This window comes from Pelodiscus sinensis, chromosome 4 (genome assembly GCF_052426305.1).
Source record: "Pelodiscus sinensis isolate ZL-2025 chromosome 4, ASM5242630v1, whole genome shotgun sequence".
Taxonomy (NCBI): Eukaryota; Metazoa; Chordata; order Testudines; family Trionychidae; genus Pelodiscus; species Pelodiscus sinensis.
The window spans coordinates 123047599-123067303 of NC_143055.1; the positions used below are offsets into that span (position 1 = coordinate 123047599).

The window sequence follows — 19705 nt, forward strand, 5'->3', positions numbered from 1 at the left end:
TTTGACAGCACTTTCCTTTGTGATATCACAGACATTGTGGAAGTGGCTGTCAAACCAATTACACAGCCTGGGGAGACTCACCCTCTCTTCTATATACAATAATTTACTGAAGCACAGCAAGTCACTATAAATGCATGCATAACCCTCACATTCACAGACACACACACACACTGTGCTTTTATGGAGCCTGAGTCAGCACTTCTGAAAATAAAGTCAACAAGCTACTAACCAACTTCCAGTATGGAAAAATAGCAGAGCAAGGTCACATCAGAGAAAAATCAGTATTATGTCCATGGGCTCTAGGGACCACAATAACATATATACAACATGCATAAAGTACAAATATTATGGAGCTGTGAATTATAAGTCTGGAATTCCACTGAGGGGCTTTGGTAGTTTTATAAACCACGAGAGCAGAGGTCACATGGTTTATGTAGTCATCAGAACCCTGAGGTAGAATTACAGCTCCAAAATTTAAAATGTTGCTGTTTTAAATAACAATGGACATAGAGTCCTGAATTGATGTCTGTCATTATGTTCCTATCCTTGTTTAGTAAGTTCTCCTCCTTCCCCTCTCAGTGGTTCACCTGCTGTTTCCATATGAAACTGCTTTCGGCAGTGGTGGAGTGGCTTTCTTTTACCATGCCAAGCACTGTCCATTCACAGAAGAATTAAACAAGGCATCTCAGAATGCAGAAAGCACCAATACAGCCTAAATGGCTGAAGGGTGCATTAATAAGGAATAACCAGAAGCACTGCCTTCCACATAAGTTCTGCCTCAAGAAACAAAGTATTACTAGATGCTATAGATGGGGAAAGTGAGATATTAAGACTCCAGAATAATTTACTGATAAAACATTATGGAATGAGAAGTGTTGATTGGAATTTTTTTGGAATATGGTAATTACACACAACTCAGTTAAAAAAGAATTAACCCAATAATTTATTTATTTTGATAAATAATTGATAAATAATAATTGAGAAACTAGATAGTCAAAGGTCAGGGAGCCAAAATCTGCTCTCAGATATGCCAATGTTAATGCAGACCAATGCCACTGACTTCACTAATGTATTTAGGCCAAGAAATGCATAACTAATATTGAACACTCAACCATAATTCTATTCCCTTTTCCACACACTTTGAAACATAGTTTCTTTCTTTCTTTCTCTAGCTGTATGATATAATAGTTGCCAAATTATAAGCATATTATTCTGATTCTTACCTGTAAGCTTACAGACATACCTCTAGAACCAAATCCTTAAACTTTATTTTTGTGCCTGAACTACTTGTTCTTCTGCTCTTCTACCCATCTCTTCCTATCCCCTCCCATTCCCAATGACTCTGACTGGAGTTTTAGTAAAAGATACTCTCAATTCTCACTTTTTATTAGGTAGGGAAAAATATATAATATGAGTCTGTTCCCTTTTTCTAATAGTTACAAGTGTGAGATGGCTCACTACTGTCAAAGACAATATTCATAACATCAGGCCTTGTGCCCGGTAGTAATGATCTGCAGGAAGTGGGTGCATACCAGCAGATTCCTATAAACTGCAAAGTAAAATAACTTCATCAAACTATTGGAGTTTCAGTTAGTAGACACTTTACAGTGTTCATAAAATATATAAAATCCAAGCAAGTAAAATAATCGTTGTTTCCATTTGTTAGACTGGAAGGTCGCAAATCTTACAAAGCCTGGGCAGTGATTTCTTTAAAATTAATCTTTTTTAAAGCTTTGATGTGGTAACAGAAGTCATCCTTTTGTGTGTGTGTGTGCACGCACACATGTGAAACTGTATTCATGGACATCTGAGATGTCAATTTTCATCTTAACATGAAATACACAATTCCCATATTCCTAAAAGATTACAATTTCACAACAACAAGTATCAACTACTCATTTGTACATGTTAAGGAGCAATTATGTTTCATGAGACACTAAATACAGGAACTCAACTAAAAAGACTCAAAATGTTCATTTGCTATCTGACAATTAAAACATACACTCCTCCAGCTAGACACCAATTAGCTTGATTTACTGAGCCGAGCATTTGAGTTAGAAACTGTTCTCCTAATGAGACATAACAATTGCCAAATCATGTCTATATGCCAAGCTCTATTTAGATGTTATTCCCACTAGCTAGTTACAAAGGGCTGGTTTTAGAAGAGACAAGTGACAGGAACTAGATTATCAGCCACTGGAGTTTGTAAAGAGCAGAGAATAAAGTTTGTAACCTTGGACACTGGAAATTCCATGCTTTTTCAGAAATGTAAGGCCTTCAGTGTTTTGCAGAAGCCAGTTGTCTGCTGAATGAAATCTTAAATTTCCACTGCTTAGACCAAAGGAGCTCAGCTAAGGCACACTGGCACTTTAAACCAAACAAACAAAAAGGTAACTTAATCCACAGCAAACAGAATATATACACATACTCTTTTTTACTTTCACTGTGGGGCAAAAAGGAACCTTGAATCAATAGATGAAGTCACAGATTTTGCTCCTGGTTTATTAAAGGTGCTGCTTCCTGCAGGAGTCTCCACAGTTCTATGCAAAACCATTAGAAAGGAAATGAAGCCCTTTCATGGTGTATCTTGCTATTTTTAGACAAAGAAAATTTCTTACAAGTGGTTATATTTGAAGTATGTGGTTGTGGGTGGGGAGAAAAACAAACAAACAAACAAACAAAATCCCTCTTCCTCAATTAGCTACAAATTAACATCAGTCTGGAGCCACATGGGCTATGTCTACACTACAAAGAAAAGTCCAAAAAAGATACGCCAATTGCAAACCATGATTGGAGTATCTTTTTCCACTTTTCTTCCAAAAGAGGCTTTTCTGACATTTGGCCCATCTACATGGGGCCAAATATCAGGAAAAAAACCCTCTTTCGGAAAATCCCTTCTTCCTCATAAAACAAGGTTTACAGGGAAGCTGACAAAACATGTCTGCTTTTCTGACTTTTTTTCGGAAAAGCAGACGAATTCCTTGAACGCAGCAGAGCTTTTCCAGGATACTTCAGGTATCTCAGAAAAACTCTGTAGTCTAGACATACGCATTGTGGGGGTACAGTGATAACTTCAGATGTCCATGCACGCTTCCAGCTTCCATGCATGCCAGAGCAGTGCCCTCCTTGCCACACTCAGAGATCTTCAGTCCCAGCTATTTTTACACCAGGGCTGAAATTAGCTTCCTCTGAAGCCCCTAAAATATTTCAAGAGCCAAAAACAGTTACTCCTAGCTGCTAGGGGCCAGACCGTGAGCTCAGCAGTTCAGGTCTGCAAGGATTCATAGGAAGGCATTAGTTCAGTTTACAGAGCTTCAGGTGCCATCAAGTATTACTGTGAGTTTCTGGATTTTGAATAAAACCCAAAATTCTCAGCACAAAGCACTAAGTTTCTTGTGCTCTCCACCTCACATCTAACAAAATTCCACAAATCTGGTCTCTAAGAACATAAGAACAGCCATACTTGGTCAGACCACCGGTCCATCTAGTCCGGTATCCTGTCTGCTGACAGTGGCCAATATCATATGAAACATTTCATCAAATGGGGGCACCAAAGCCTAGTGGAGGACTTGAGTTCTGTTCTTGGCTTTGCCACTGACCTTGAAGAAGTCATTTCATTACTCAGTGCTTCAAATTTCCCCAACCGGTATAATATAGCTCATGACGCTCTTCCTTGAGAATCACAAGTTTGCAAAATATTGCAAACTTATGTGATAGCCTTTAAAGTTCACAAAAAACAAACAAAAAACCAAGAACATTTACTGGGCTAAGTCCTTCCCAGAAAAAACCCTCTTCAGCTCTATACTTCACTTGTGAACATGTTGGCAACACATGTTGTGCACAAGGGTTTTGCGCAAAGGCACTGTGGCTCTATCTCCTAGAGTGTAGTGTGGAGTTTGCCAAACTGGAGAACAGGATCCAATTAGTGCAGGGGAGAAGGAGCATGGTGAAATTAGCTATTGTCTATTGTGACACTACTGAAAATGTGATCTTGCTAATACAGGTATAGCAACATCTACTTTTCTGAAAGTCATTCTTTACCATCTCCTGTAGCAGCCTCTAATGCAGGAACAACTTGCTCAGATGTAGCAAGATTAGGCAATATCATGTTAGCTCAAGCTTCTCTTCTTTGCTCTTGTAGCGCTCAATTTATCCTTTCATAGAATCATAGAATAATAGGACTAGAAGGGACCTCAAGAGGTCATCGAGTCCAGCCCCCCGCCCTCAAGGCAGGACCAAGCTCCGTCTACACCATCCCTGACAGATGTCTATCTAACCTGTTCTTAAATATCTCTAGAGAGGGAGATTCCACCACCTCCCTTGGCAATTTATTCCAATATTTGACCACCCTGACATTAGGAATTTTTTCCTAATGTCCAATCTAAACCTCCCCTGCTGCACTTTAAGCCCATTACTCCTTGTCCTGTCCTCAGAAACCAAGAGGAACAAATTTTCTCCTTCCTCCTTGTGACACCCTTTTAGATATTTGAAAACCGCTATCATGTCCCCCCTTAATCTTCTTTTTTCCAAACTAAACAAGCCCAGTTCATGAAGCCTGGCTTCATAGGTCATGTTCGCTAAGCCTTTAATCATTCTTGTCGCTCTTCTCTGTACCCTTTCCAATTTCTCCACATCTTTCTTGAAATGTGGCGCCCAGAACTGGACACAGTACTCCAGCTGAGGCCTAACTAGTGCAGAGAGAGCGGCAGAATGACTTCACGAGTTTTGCTTACAACACACCTGTTGATACAACCTAGAATCATATTTGCTTTTTTTGCAACAGCATCACACTGTTGGCTCATATTCAACTTGTGGTCCACTATGACCCCTAGATCCCTTTCCGCCATGCTCCTTCCTAGACAGTCGCTTCCCATCTTGTATGTATGGAACTGATTGTTCCTTCCTAAGTGGAGCACTTTGCATTTCTCTTTATTAAATCTCATCCTGTTTACCTCTGACCATTTCTCTAACTTGCTAAGGTCATTTTGAATTATGTCCCTATCCTCCAAAGAAGTCGCAACCCCACCCAGTTTGGTATCATCTGCAAACTTAATAAGCGTACTCTCTATCCCAATATCTACATCATTGATGAAGATATTGAACAGTACGGGTCCCAAAACAGACCCTTGAGGAACTCCACTTGTTATCCCTTTCCAGCAGGATTTAGCACCGTTAACAACAACTCTCTGACTACGGTTATCCAGCCAATTATGCACCCACCTTATCGTGGCCCTATCTAAGTTATATTTGCCTAGTTTATCAATAAGAATATCATGCGAGACTGTATCAAATGCCTTACTAAAGTCTAGGTATATGACATCCACCGCTTCTCCCTTATCCACAAGGCTCGTTATCTTATCAAAGAAAGCTATCAGATTAGTTTGGCATGACTTGTTCTTCACAAACCCATGCTGGCTATTCCCTATCACTTTATTACCTTCCAAGTGTTTGCATATGATTTCCTTAATTACCTGCTCCATTATCTTCCCTGGGACAGACGTTAAACTGACCGGTCTGTAGTTTCCTGGGTTGTTCTTATTCCCCTTTTTATAGATGGGCACAATATTTGCCCTTTTCCAGTCTTCTGGAATCTCCCCTGTCTGCCATGATTTTTCAAAGATCATAGCTAAAGGCTCAGATACCTCCTCTATCAGCTCCTTGAGTATCCTGGGATGCATTTCATCAGGACCTGGTGACTTGCTGACATCTAACTTTCCTAAGTGATTTTTAACTTGTTCTTTGTGTATCCTATCTTCTAAACTTACCCTCTCTCTGCTTGTATTCACTACGTTAGGCACACCTCCAGACTTCTCGGTGAAGACCGAAACAAAGAAGTCATTGAGCATCTCCGCCATTTCCAAGTTCCCTGTTACTGCTTCTCCCTCCTCACTATGCAGTGGGCCTACCCTGTCCTTGGTCTTCCTCTTGCTTTTAATGTATTTATAAAAGGTCTTCTTGTTTCCCTTTATGCCTGTAGCTAGTTTGATCTCATTTTGTGCCTTTGCCTTTCTAATCTTGCCCCTGCATTCCCGTGTTGCTTGCCTATATTCATCCTTTGTTAGTTGTCCTAGTTTCCATTTTTTATATGACTCCTTCTTTATTTTGAGATCATGCAAGATCTCCTTGTTAAGCCAAGCTGGTCTTTTGCCATATTTTCTATCTTTCCTACACAGCGGAATTGTTTGCTTTTGGGCCCTTAACAACGTCCCTTTGAAATACTTCCAACTCTCCTCAGTTGTTTTTCCCTTCAGTCTTGCTTCCCATGGGACCTTACCTACAAGTTCTCTAAGCTTATCAAAATCTGCCTTCCTGAAATCCATTACCTCAATTGTGCTGGTCTCCCTTCTACCTTTCCTTAAGATCATGAACTCTATTATTTCATGATCACTGTCCCCCATACTGTCTTCCACTTTCAAGTTCTCAACTAGTTCCTCCCTATTTGTTAAAACCAAATCCAGAACAGCTTCTCCTCTGGTAGCTTTTTCAACCTTCTGAAACAGAAAGTTGTCTCCAATGCAGTCCAGAAACTTATTGGATAGCCTGTGCCTCGCTGTGTTAGTTTCCCAACATATGTCTGGAGAGTTGAAGTCCCCCATCACCACCAAATCTTGGGCTTTGGATAGTTTTGTTAATTGTTTAATTAGCTAGCTTTGAGCCACTAATAGTTGGCCCTGATACCAAACAGCCTTTGGGTAAGAAAGCCAGGGAGATAATCAGTGCTGTAACAAGGATGAGGCGAGTGAGGCACTTGCCTGGGGCACATAGGTGAGGGGGCATAGAAAAATAATACAGAAAATTAATTATTTTAAGGCAGCTACTAAGCTATCTTTACTCGTGCCTCACACGCCACATCAGTGCTCCTGCCTGCAGCGAGGACAATCAACACTGACTGCTCCTTACAGGCACTGTTTCCATGAGGAGGCGCAATTTTATATTCTTGCCTCAGGTGCAAAATTAGCTAGTTACGGCACTGGAGATAATGGTATCTCCTAGGGGAGGGAACAGAGGGAGTGTGGGTGCGGAATGAAAGTCTTTATGTGATAGAGAAAATAACATGAACAAGAATTAAAAAGGGAAGACCATATTGACAGGAAAAAAACAAGGAGAGATGGCAGCAGCTGGCTGGGGAATGGGCCATTGGCCATTGTGGTAAGAGGGCAATTAGCTGTCAAGCCATGCCCAAGAGCGTTCTAACATAAGAAGACTGGGAAAGAATTCGTTTTTCCCTCAATGCTGAATGACAATTTCACTTTGTAAGAGGAGTACACTATTTGATAGTCATCAATAATGAATCAGGGATAGGGCCAGAGTTTTTGATGATCAGATTAGGATTAATGGCCCAGGTAAACATCAAAGATTTTGGTGTTCTCACATCCATCATTGCCAGTTAACAAATGGAGGAAACTATTAAGTAGAAGATCTTTCAGGCACAATGCTTCTGCTTGTACCAGAGCTGAAGAGGAGAGAGTACCTGCAGAGGCCAACAATTGATAAGTGTAACACTTATTGTAGGTACTGATCTGGCTGGTGTGCAGAAGAAAGGGGAGAGAGAAACTCCTTCTGGCAGTTACTATGCAGTTAATAAATGCAGTCAATATTTCCATAGCATCTGTTACATAAAATGCTAATGGTGTTTGCTGCTATCCCCCTCTGCCTCTAGGACTGTAAGTTTTCGGCTCACAGTTCACATCACAGAGGTGGTCCTCATTGTTTACGTGAGAATAAAAGACAGGACTATGCAGCACTTTACAGACTAAGAAGATGGTTTATTAGCTTTCGTGGGCCTGGCCTAATAAACCATCACCTAATAAACCATCTTGTTAGTCTGTAAAGTGCTGCATAGTCCTGCCTTTTGTTTCAGCAAGCCCAGACAAACATGGCTACATCTCTATTACTGTTTATGTTAGGTATGTGGCCCAACTTGCTACCTCATTAAGGGCTTATCTAGACTACACTAAAGCGTTGAAAGAGGAATTTGCATATCTTCTTCCGATCTCACTTTCGAAAGCAGAGCTTTCGAAAGTAAAAGTAGTTTAGACGGGACTTTTTAAGCAACACCCCCCCTTTGTTGAAAAACTGCTTTTCCTCCAAAAATGAGGTTTATGCGGCTTTTCGACAAGGGGGGAGGGTTCACCGAAAAAGCTGTGTCTAAACTACTTTCCCGCAGAATTTGCATATCCTCTTTCGACACTTTAGTGTAGTCTAGATAAGCCCTGAACAACACAGCTGTTGCTATGTCCTATAACAGAAAAATCTGCAGAGCGTGCAATGCAGTGTCTTTCCCTGGGAGTTCTATCCTACAATGAACAATGGGACAAAGTATTGTAAAGACTGCTGGGCTTCGGAGTTTACACAAGTTAGTCTGTTTCTTTGTGGCATTTTTCTGGGGACCAAAACCAGGTAGTGGCCTCCTTCTCTTGCTCAAATGAGTTGCCGGGTGCAAGGACATGCAAATAAGAAAGGTGCTAATGCAAGAAGTATGGATGTGGGTTAAAATCATCTGCCCAGCACCCAGTCTTGTCTGGACAGACAGACAGACAGACAGAGGTGTGTATGTGAGGAAGAATACTTCACTCCAGGCTATGGAGCAGCTGCATGGACTCAATGAAGCACACCTACAGCTGCTGTGCAGCCTGGGATAATATATATAAATAGCTGGAATGGGCTCTGATGTCCTCTAAGAAAGAGGGCAAGAGAATTTACTCATGGTGGATCCCTTCTAGCCCTACTCATTCACCCCACTTGGCATCCAAATAACTGAGTTTTGTACCATATGGTTCAAACCATATTGTTTAGTCTTCTCCCTCATTGTTGTATCAGAACTACACTTGTTTCACTACTTGGCAACCTCAATGCCCACTGGGAGATACGGGCGGGACTGAGGCCTTAATAGTAAATTCTTTAGTTAATATTAAGAAGGACACAGTTAACATTGTACTCCATGCCCTTGCTCTTTTGTGTATTTCCTGCATTTTCCTCTCCTTGCAGGACATCCTCAGGTAGGTGCAGGGAAGCCAACACCAGCTGTCCCAGGGATGGAGCTGAAGCAAGGCAGGATAAGGCAAACAGCCTCATTCTCTATATCTATACACTAAGAATTCAACATGATATGCTTACGACCTTGAGAATCTTATTTATATAGTCTATAGCCAGATGGGTCCCAAAATGTGTGTGCTTTGACAATTCCAGTAATTAAATGTATATAAACATTCCTCACATCCAATTCCACATTTTGGATTATTTTAACAACATAATTCATCCTTTAGAGACTGCTAGCTATCATATACTGCTGCCACTTACAGGTTACTTCCTCAGATTGTAGCAATGCTGAACAGAACAGCATGAAACATTTTGCTTTTATGTACAGTGTTCTTCTCTAGAAGAAGCCACAGCTATAAAAGAATATTATGAAGGTTTTTGTTTTTTGGAAGCATTAATTGTACAATAATATATACACCTCCCTGACTACATGTTTATATATCTATATACTAGAAGACTTACTCGGCATTCAAGGGTACCGAGGGAGTTGGCAAATGTTATTGCAGAGCCTTCGGCCATTATCTTTGAAAACGCGTGGAGATCAGGAGAGACCCCAGATGATTGGAAAAAGGCAAAATGTAGTGCCCATCTTTAGAAAAGGGAAGAAGGACAATCCAGGGAACTACAGACCAGTCAGCCTTACCTCAGCCCCCAGAAAAATCATGGAGGGGATCCTCAAATAATCCATTTTGAAGCACTTGGAAGAGGGAAAAGTGATCAGGAATAGTCAACATGGATTCATCAAGGACAAGTCATGCCTGATCAAGCTGATTAGCTTCTCTGATGAGGTAACTGGCTCTGTGGACATGGGGAAGTCAGTGGATTTGATATTCCTTGTCTTTAGGAAAGCTATTGATATGGTCTCCCACAATATTCTTGCCAGCAAGTTAAGGAAACATGGACTGGATAAATGGACTGTAAGGTGGATAGAAATCTGGCTAGATTGTTGGGCTCAACGGGTAGTGACCAATGGCTCGATGTCTGGCTGGTGGTCAGTTTTAAGCGGAGTGCACCATGGATTTGTTCTAGGGCCGGTTTTATTCAACATCTTCATTAATTACCTGGATGAGGGGATGGATTATACCCTCTGCAAGTTTGCAGATGACAGTAAGCTAGGGGGAGAGGTAGATACATTGGAGGGCAGGGATAGAGTGACCTGGATAGATTAGAGGATTGGGCCAAGAAAAATCTGATGAGGTTCAGCAAGGACAAGTGCAGAGTCCTGCACCTAAGACAGAAGAAACCCAAGCATTGTTACAGGCTGGGGATCAACTGGCTGAAATTTTCAGCGATTACATGGTTACTTAATTATACACATTTTAACATCCCTAGTGCTGGTTAGGACTCTCCACCTTGAGCCCTTCCTCATGCCCCAACTCTCACTTTCGTACTCTCACTCCTGAACTCCCCGCCTCACACCCCAAGTTCCTGCCCTGACTCCTGCACCTCCCCCACCAGCTCACTGCCCTGCTGGGTAAGCCTTTTAGAAGTATATGTACACACACACACACACACACACACACACACACACACACACACACACACACACACACACACACACACACACAGAGAGAGAGAGAGAGAGAGTCACAAAAAGACACAAACTACTGAATTTTAAACTTCACTGAAGAGCTTGTTCATTGTTGGAAATAGCTATGAAAATCTTCCTGCATTAATATTTATGTCTGTTTCAGTAACATTTCAAATACTTTTCCTTCCCTGAGAGATACTGACTTTCATATAATCACATAATAATTGCAATGAACAGTAGATGGAAAGAAATATAAAAAGAGAAATCCAATTTTGCTTTCTTTTAGAAAAAATTTACATACTGAAGAAAATCTGACATTATTTTTTTAATTGGTGGAGGAGTCGCCAAGCCAATCTTACACAATAAATAACTGATCTTGAAAGATTTTGTGCACATAATTATAAATATATTTATTCAGCCATCAAGGCATATTCGTTTAAATCAAAGAAATTTAAATAATCAATTTTAATAATGATTTAAATCAGCAAACAAGCTAAATATCACTGTTTCATAATCATTAAAACATGCTGAGTTGCAACTAAATAAAGCCTTTGCATTAAATTTGGTGTTTCTTCTTAATAAACTGACCAATATTCTATATCTGTGCACAAATATTTAAACAATTATATAATTTCACTAACATTTATTCGGATTTTTAGATTTTATTTTTTACTATATTAGAAAATGGTCACTGATGCATTTCTTATTTATTAAATTATTTGTTTACTTTGTGCTTTGCATCAAGCTTTATTTGGATGGAAATACAAATTCAATTAAAAAGCATAAAACAGCATTTTAAAATTAGATAAAACTATCTTAAATGTGCTGGATAGATACATATGATTTTTTTTATTAAAGCTGTTTTGCATTTAAAATTAACTGATTTATTAAACAACAGAAATAAGATATATATAGTTAGCTAACTGAACTGATCGCCCTTCAAGATTTTAGAAGTGGTAAACTTCATCTTCTCATATCAATTTTTAAATCATAGATTGGAAGAGGAAAACTAGCTTTCCTAATTTTCCAGTTGTCAATGGTTTCTTAACTTTGAATGACTAGTTATTGACTTGAAATGAAGAAAAGATTCTCTCTGCATGTGCAGAAAAATCTACTGTTACGAGAAGCTGGTTTAGCACTTCAGCAAACTCTGGTTCTAGATCAGGAGTTGGCACCCTTTTCAAACCAAAGAGCCAAACTACATAAAAATTCAGAACAAGTGGTCAACAAAGAATGCCCATTTGCATGATTGAAAATATACAACTTAATATTATTGATAATTGACATAATGATTAATAATAGCATAAATGAAACATTGTACTCACAGACTTTATTTAATGGGACTTCTGCTGCATCTTTTTGCACATTTCTTTGAAATTTACATCATAAATGGTCAAATACAGCTTCATATATTAATTCAAGCTGTGTTATTATGTGACTATTATGGCAGGGGACTGGGGATACAGGTGTACAGAAGTCTGGGTTGGGATGTATGAGGGGCTCAGGGCAGGGGATTTGGGTGTATAATGGACTCAGAGCACAAGACTGGAGTGTGTGGGGGTGCAGGAATGTTATGACACTGCAGCCAGATGGGGGCTGGGATCCAACTGGGGGCTTGTTGGCCAGGCTTCATTTTTAGATACAATATTATGTCAAATAGTTTCAGCAAAAGGTTTCAACATTTATGGCAGGAGCGGGGAACCTTTTTTGGGTCAGGGGTCACTGACGCACAGAAAAAATCAGTTGGGGACCACACAAGTGAGAAGGGGGAAAAAAAACCCTCCACCCCCCTCCCACCCTCACTGATGTGGCCCCCAACTGAAACACCTCACTCCCCTGGTGCTCCACCTCCATGGTGGGGGGAGAGGCAGGAAGAACTGAGGTTCAAGGCCTGAGGCCAGATTTACTCTGAAGTTCCAGGTTTGATGGATTCTGGAGGGCCCTCAAGGTCTGGTGTGGGGCAAAAAATGCAGGGGTAAGTATCCCTATCCCATTCACAGGACTGCCAGTGAATGGGATAGGGATAGGGTGCAGGAACTGGGCGGGAGGTGAGGTGTAGGGGGGTGAGAGGTCTGGGTGGGAAGTAGGTTGCAGAAGCAGGTTGGGAGTAGGGTGCAGGGGCGGACTGGCCCAGCGGGATACCGGGAATTTCCCGGTGGGCTGTCGTCCGGTGGGCTGTTATGTCCACACGCCGTTGCCCCTCATTCCGAGCGGCTCCGCGTCCGGGCTGTGTGCGGCACGCAGAGCCCGACCTGCCGCCTGCGCAATGTGCCGGACATGACACAGGGGTGACATCATGGGGAGGGCCGTTCTCAACCCATTTCCCGGGCCTATTTTGATTGCGAGTACACTCCTGGTAGGGTGTCTGGCTGGGGGGGGGGGGGGGGGGGAGGGGGCAGGAGAATTGCAGTGTCTACACTGCAAGCTTCTTTCAGAATAAACTATTCCAGAAGATATCTTCTGGAAAAGCTTATTTTGAAATAAAGCATCTCTACACAAAAAGCGCAATGAAATAGCAATATGCTATTTCGAAAGATAGCATCCACACAGATTGGATGCTATCTCGCATTGAAGGCCACCAGGAACCAGTTCAGGCAGGGTATTAAGTCAGAAGTTGCTTCTTGGAGCTGCTGCCTAAAGCTATCTGAGACGTGTGCTTAAAGGGACCCCCCTGGACAGCCGTTTCTGAGGTTCTTCTGCTTACTCGCCTACCTCTCTGAGGGCTCATTGGGTGTGTCTAGACTACAGGGTTTTGTCGACAAAGGGTGGACTTTTGTTGACAAAACTATACCTGTGTCTACACTGCTGCTGAGTTCTGTCGACATAACGTTGACACAACTCAGCAGTTTTGTCAAAGGCTGCTAACCTCATTCTATGAGGAATAACACCTTTTTTCGACAGAGTTCTGTCGACAGAAGGCATTATTGCATCTACACTGTCCTTTGCGTCTACACTGTCATGTCGACAAAGCAGCTTGCTTTGTGGACAGAACTGGATGTAGTCTAGACGCTCTTTGTCGACAGAAGCCTGTAGTCTAGACGATGAGATGATGTGCAAATTCCCCGGTCTCACTTTTGAAAGCAGAGCTTTTTTGAAAAGCCATGTAAACCTCATTTTTTAAGGAAAAGTGGCTTTTCGAAAAAGGGGTGGGGGATTCACCTAAAAAGCCGCGTCCAAACTACTTTCACTTTCAAAAGCTCCGCTTTCAAAAGTGAGATCGGAAGTGCCTCTTTCGGCACTCGGCATAGTCCAGATGAGCCCTGAGGGACAGCAAAGCTGCCTCTGGGCATGCGACGTTCCCAAACTGCCGAGCTGCAGTTTCTGCAGGCTGCCCTCCTGGCCCTGCAGAACACGACCCTGAGCTATTAGAGGAGACCTTCTGCATGTATGCGGAAGCACCGCACCCCACTGTGAAAGCGATACTTCTTGTGGCTGGACACCAGTTCTGATTGGTGGGACCAGCTCATCGTGGAGCAATGGGACGACCAGCAGCTGCTTCAGAACTTCCATATGAGGAAGAAGATGTTCCTGGAGCTCTGTGCCTGGCTCACCCTGCCCACACGCAATGGGACATCCAGATGCAACCCGCCATCCCCCTGGAGAAGTGGGTCACCTTAGCTGTCTGAAAGCTCCCCATGCTCAACAGTTACTGATCCATGAACAACCAGTTCAGCATGAGGAAGTCGACCGTCAGGGCCCTTGTCATGCAGATAAGGCACTCTCAGGCTGCAGACCTGGGGAGGAGGGGGAGAACTGGAAAGGGGAACCCTAAGAAGAGAGGGGGTTGGGGGTACAGGGGACGGTGGGGGGAAGGTCCAGGATGATGCACAGTGGTGGAGAGAGACATAGACTGAACTGCTGCAGAAGGGACATAACATGCGTGCAACCGTCCAGGCTCTCCTGACCTACCTGGCTCCAGTCCCAGTCCCTGCTCCTTCTCCAGTTCCAGTCCCTGCTGTGGTGTGGCTACTGTAGTGTTTCGGGGGGACAAAGGGGAGGTCTCAGAGACCTCCCAAAGGCTCTGACAACCCCTTTGATTCTCTGGGCTCCTGACCAACGGGAAGCGCAGTACATCAACTGATACTTTTCAATGGTCCTGCAGACCCTGGATGACCACCATGGCCAGTTTACAGACATCTTTATTGGCTAATCAGGGAAGGTGCATGACGCCCACATTCTCTGCAACTCCAGCCCCAGAAGTTAGAGGCTGGCACCTTCTTCCCTGAGCGCAACATCCGGGTCAGGGATGTGGACATGCTACTGTGAATCATGAGGGATGTGGTCTACCCCCTCATGCCATGACTAATGAAGCCCTACACTACAACCACTACTACAGGCGGTCTGGATGCTCTTTTTTGAAAAAGCACAGTTTGCATTACATAGCGCCTTTTTTTGAAAGAGCACTTTTGAAAAAAGGCATTATTCCTCATAAAACGAGGTTTTCCGTGGTCAAAAAAACTGCTGCGTTCTTTCGATTTACTTTCGAAAGAATGCAGCAGCAGTCTAGACGCAGAGGAAGTTTTTTCGAAAAAAGGCTACTTTTTTTGAAAAAGCCCTGTAGTCTATACACACCCAGAGTAGTGCAGGGGAGAAAGGGTATATCAACAGCATGGTCTCTCCTTCCCCACAGTACAGGGTAATCCTGAATGCCTGCACAAGGGCTCGAGGGAGATGGGAACAGCAGAATTAAATTATTATTGATACTGCAGTAGCATCTAGGAGTCCCAACAAAAATAAGAGTCTCACTATATTAAGCACTGTCCAAGCACAGAGTGAGAGGCAGTGCCTGGCCTGAGCAACCCTCAGTCAAACCAGAAAAGATATAGGTTGGGAAGGAAAACAGGGATGTAGAGAAGAACCTTACCCAACATCACAGTGGTAGAGTCAGGAAAAGAACTCAATCTCTTAACTACCAGACCAGCCAGTGGTGTATCCCTGATCCCACCACACTGACCCCCAGAATAAGGGAAAATAAGCAAGCAAAAAAAAAAAACCATCTGAGGCAGGGGTGAATCACAAATACATAAGCTTCTGAAGAAAAGGGGAAGTACCAGAGAACTCGAGGTAACTAATGCCAACGTTTCGAGCTAGTTCCACTGTGGTCACTGTCCGCTTTACAGCAGCACCACATGAAACCTCTTCTCCATTTCTTTCTCTCAAGCTGAAACAGCAAGCTTTTTCTCAAGGCTCATTAGTGAGATGCAGGTGTTGTGAGAGAAACCCAAGAGAAATATTCATGCTGCTCAGCCCTCAACTCATTTGTTTTATAATAGATGAGCTCTGCAGATCACTTGAAAGCAGCACCTCTGTCTGGAATGTTAGACATAGCATCTCCATGGGTTGTTTAAAATACAATTTTCTTTTCAATCATTTGGCCTAGGGGCATAGGAAAGTCTCATTCAAGATCATTTGTACCCCAGTGTCAGTTCATCTGCATCTCTGGCAACACCATTACCAGAGATATCTTTACTCACATTTAGCTTAAAGGACAAAACAAAGGAAAAATGAATTCAAAGAATTCATTTAGCTAATGTAGTTTTCCCATTGCTTTTTAAAAACATGCCTTTCCCCATAGCATAGCTCTGCAATATCTTTCTAGTTAACAAACTAAAAAAATTGTATGCTTTTATAGTCTGATGCAAGAATTCATCCCTCTAACAGCATCAGTTGCTGTAGTTCTAACCCTATCAAGCTCTTCTCCAGCCAAGCTTGCCCTGCAGTCTACTTTTCATTTAAAAAGTAATAAAGCTGACATGAAAGCAATAGTTTTTGTTCTTCCTGTGCATTACCACCTTCATGATCTGCAGAATAGATGGGAAAATGGCCTCACAACATTTGATCCTTGCAATATCACTCCAATGCCATGTGATATATGGTTATTTTATGAGGAGATGAAAATATTTTCTAATGATCAGACACACACACCAGCTAAAATCTGATTCATTTTGGCTCAGGCACCAATAACAGTCAAATATCCTGTAGAACAAGTGCAACTCCCCTCTCCCTCCAACACATCTATTCAACCCTCTCCTCTTTTAAGGAATTGGTAGTGGTGTTACCAAAGATCTAATCTCAATAGAACGAAAGTTCAACAGTCTATAAATGGAATTTAGTTGGCATAGGAATCTAGATCACTCTCCCAGAGTTACAGTGGCTGGTACAACCCACTAGTTCTGTGTAATGTATCGCCTCTTCTACCAGATCTTACTACGAACACTCCTCCAGTTCCTAGAATAGAGGTCTCATGCTTTTAGCAGTGCAGATCTCTGATTCAATCCCTCAGGTACATTATCCTGGCAATAATAAAAAATGACTGTGATTGACTCCTGCTGATACATGTTGCCATATTTACATTGTCATTTTCAGAGCAGAATTCTCTTTAAATCAAGCTCTTACATTCAGAGATGGGTGAAGATGCCAATGTAAGGTAAAGACCATCAAAGACTGAGAGAATGACACTGGCTCTTTTCTGAGTCCCAAAAGTTCCTATTTTATGGTTAAGTTTTGGATAATTAGCTGACCATTTAGATGCTAATCTGACCTGAACCCTCCAAACCATTTGAAGTTTGACCCTTACAAGTGACTATAATTAAACCACTTCCATTTAAAAAAAAAAAATGTCACAGCAACCTTAATTTCTTCTACGCCTTCCATCTACTTCAATAGCTAACAGAACAGCTAGTGATAATACAACATTTTTCTTGATGCAACAGAATAAGAAAACCCACCACCAATCTATTCCTACGGGTGATAAGGTTAAACGGGTCTGGACATTTTTGATTAAGCCTAACTGCTTATGATACACTTCCTAACTGGCATCAATATTAAGCTACTACTACTACTACAACAAAAAAGAATGTCTCCAAAACACACTGAGATCATATGCAGTAGTGAGAAATGAAGTAAACACTAGCCTGTTAATTGGAAATGTTAAGTCAGCAAAAGTTACAAAGCTTCAAACCACACTGGCTCAGGAAGGATTTGATGCCATTTATCTCACCGTACACTAGATCAGCAGTTCTCAACCGCCCAGTTCCTTCTGTCGTGGCTGTTGGGAAGGTGTGTCCTGCCCTGCCTCTCATCGAACCAGGGCAGGGGTGAGGTCTCCTCCCAGACACAGAAGAGTGGTTTGCTGCGCAGAGCCCGGCACGGCAGCCTTAGAGCAGCTGTGACCCAGGTAGCAGCACTCAGCTGGTGGCTGTGAGGCAGTGCAAGGTTAGGAGAGGGGGGCGGGACAGGCACTGAGGGTTCCGGGGGTGGGGCTAGTGCTGGGGTGCTCTAAGGGGTGGGGGGCTGACACTGGAGGGCACTGGAGCATCTGAGGTGGGGAGCTGGCACTGGGGGGCTCTGAGGGCAGGGCTAGTATTGGGGAGACATGGGGGCAGGACTGGCACTAGGGAGCTCTGGGGATGAGGCTAATATTGGGGACTGGGGGCTGGTACTAGGGGGGCTCTGGGAGGTTGGATGCAGTGGGGTCTGTATATAGGAGGCTGGCACTAGGGGGTCTGGTGGGAGGGCTCTAAGGGACGGGGGACTGGGCACTGAGACATTTGGGATGGGGGGCTGGCACTGGGGGAGTTTTGAGGGTGAGAGGCTGGTACTGAGGGGGGTTGGGTGCAGGGAACTCTGGGGTCAGTGGCTGGTGCTGGGGGGCTGGGGAGTACTCCAGATCTGCCCCCCCCCCCTCCGAGCCACTGCAAACAGCCGGCTTCAGCTGCAGCAACCACGCACTGAAGGCAGCTGTTTGCGGTGGCTCTGGGGGTTGGGGCTTTTGGCAGACTGGTAACATTTTATTTGCATATTTGCATATTCATTATGCAAATTTGTTTTAATGCGTTTGCTGGTCCGTGGTATAAAAATGGTTGGGAACCACTGCACTGGATCACTCAAGCTCTAGTCTAGACCTCCTAAGGTAGGGGCAATTTTGTGCATTTTACCTGTCAAATAATGGCTTCTCTCCACAGTCAAATGCATCCTGTAACTCTTTCACAAGGTTAGCCTGGCCTGGAAGTCGAAAAAGTCCTTCCTCCTTCAGCCCCCGCAGTCGAATAAAATCCACACATTGCTCCACCAACATTGGTGCCAGACGGTTCCCATATCTCTTTTCATACCGGACTGTGTCTTCCAGCTTCTGTCCAAAGATACCTATGCATAATAAGGAGAGACATGAATGGGTTGAGGGAAAGATAGCATTTGCATGGACAAATGGAGAGAAGTCTGTGTGCTAATGATTTGTACCATTAGCTCTCCTTACAGATTAGTCACATATAAGGGTAGTCAGCTCCTGAGTCTGGGCTAAAGAGTGTAATAATTTCACATCTTGCACCATTAATAAAACATTGCATCACTGTATTTACTTACCATAATGTTGCAAAAGACAACTGCAAAAATATCATGAACCATTGGTACAGAATACTATACCCAACGCTACCTTTAAATCCTCAGAGGAAAGCAACACAGGGACATAGAACTCTGTCACAAAAGCGATGAACCCAAGATATTATCTTGTCTATCTTTTATCTCTGAGACAAGGCTAAGTGGCCTACACTTGGCCATTGAAACAGCTCTAATATCTCATCTAAGGGTAAAACTTTCAAAAGGGCCAGATTTTCATAGATATTAAACACCTGCAGCTCCTACTGACCTCAGCTGGAGCAGTTGGTACTCAGCTCTTCTGTTTTAGAACATATGTTATGAATACCCTCTGACTTCTATAATTTACTAAAATAGCACAATTACTTTTTTTTCTAGCAACAATGAGATGCGTACTGAAAAAGAGCAGGTGGTAATACAATATGCTAGACTGACAGCCCTTGAGACTAAAGCTTGGATTGATCCATAGGACAGGTAAGATATGAAGAGCAAAGTGCAAACTTGTTCACTTCAAGCCTGATCTGGAGATGTAACTACCCTTTTCCTGTTAAAGTTTGGTGTCTAGCCAAATCCCAGCTGCCAGAAGTCCACGGGAATTATGCTATTTATTTATGTATTAAATAAAGTCCTGGTTTTAGCTTGCTCTATATGGGGTAAGGATGTTAAGTAGCAGATACATGACCAATGACTCGATACAATGATTAGAGGCCGCTGCAGCTCTGCAGTTTAAATTTAATAGGAGCCAAGCGTGCAGGCAGCTTG

The 19705-nt window shown here is 42.7% G+C and overlaps 1 protein-coding gene across 11 annotated transcripts in view; it reads right to left on the bottom strand.

Annotated features, from left to right (window-relative positions):
* ARHGAP24 (Rho GTPase activating protein 24) overlaps positions 1-19705 on the bottom strand; it is a 334825-nt gene that overhangs the window by 28307 nt on the left and 286813 nt on the right. For all 11 annotated transcript variants that reach the window (XM_075929535.2, XM_075929532.2, XM_075929536.2 and 8 more), the window contains one exon: positions 18508-18715. In XM_075929535.2, the coding sequence (XP_075785650.2) occupies positions 18508-18715 (208 nt within the window). The remainder of the gene's footprint in view (positions 1-18507; positions 18716-19705) is intronic.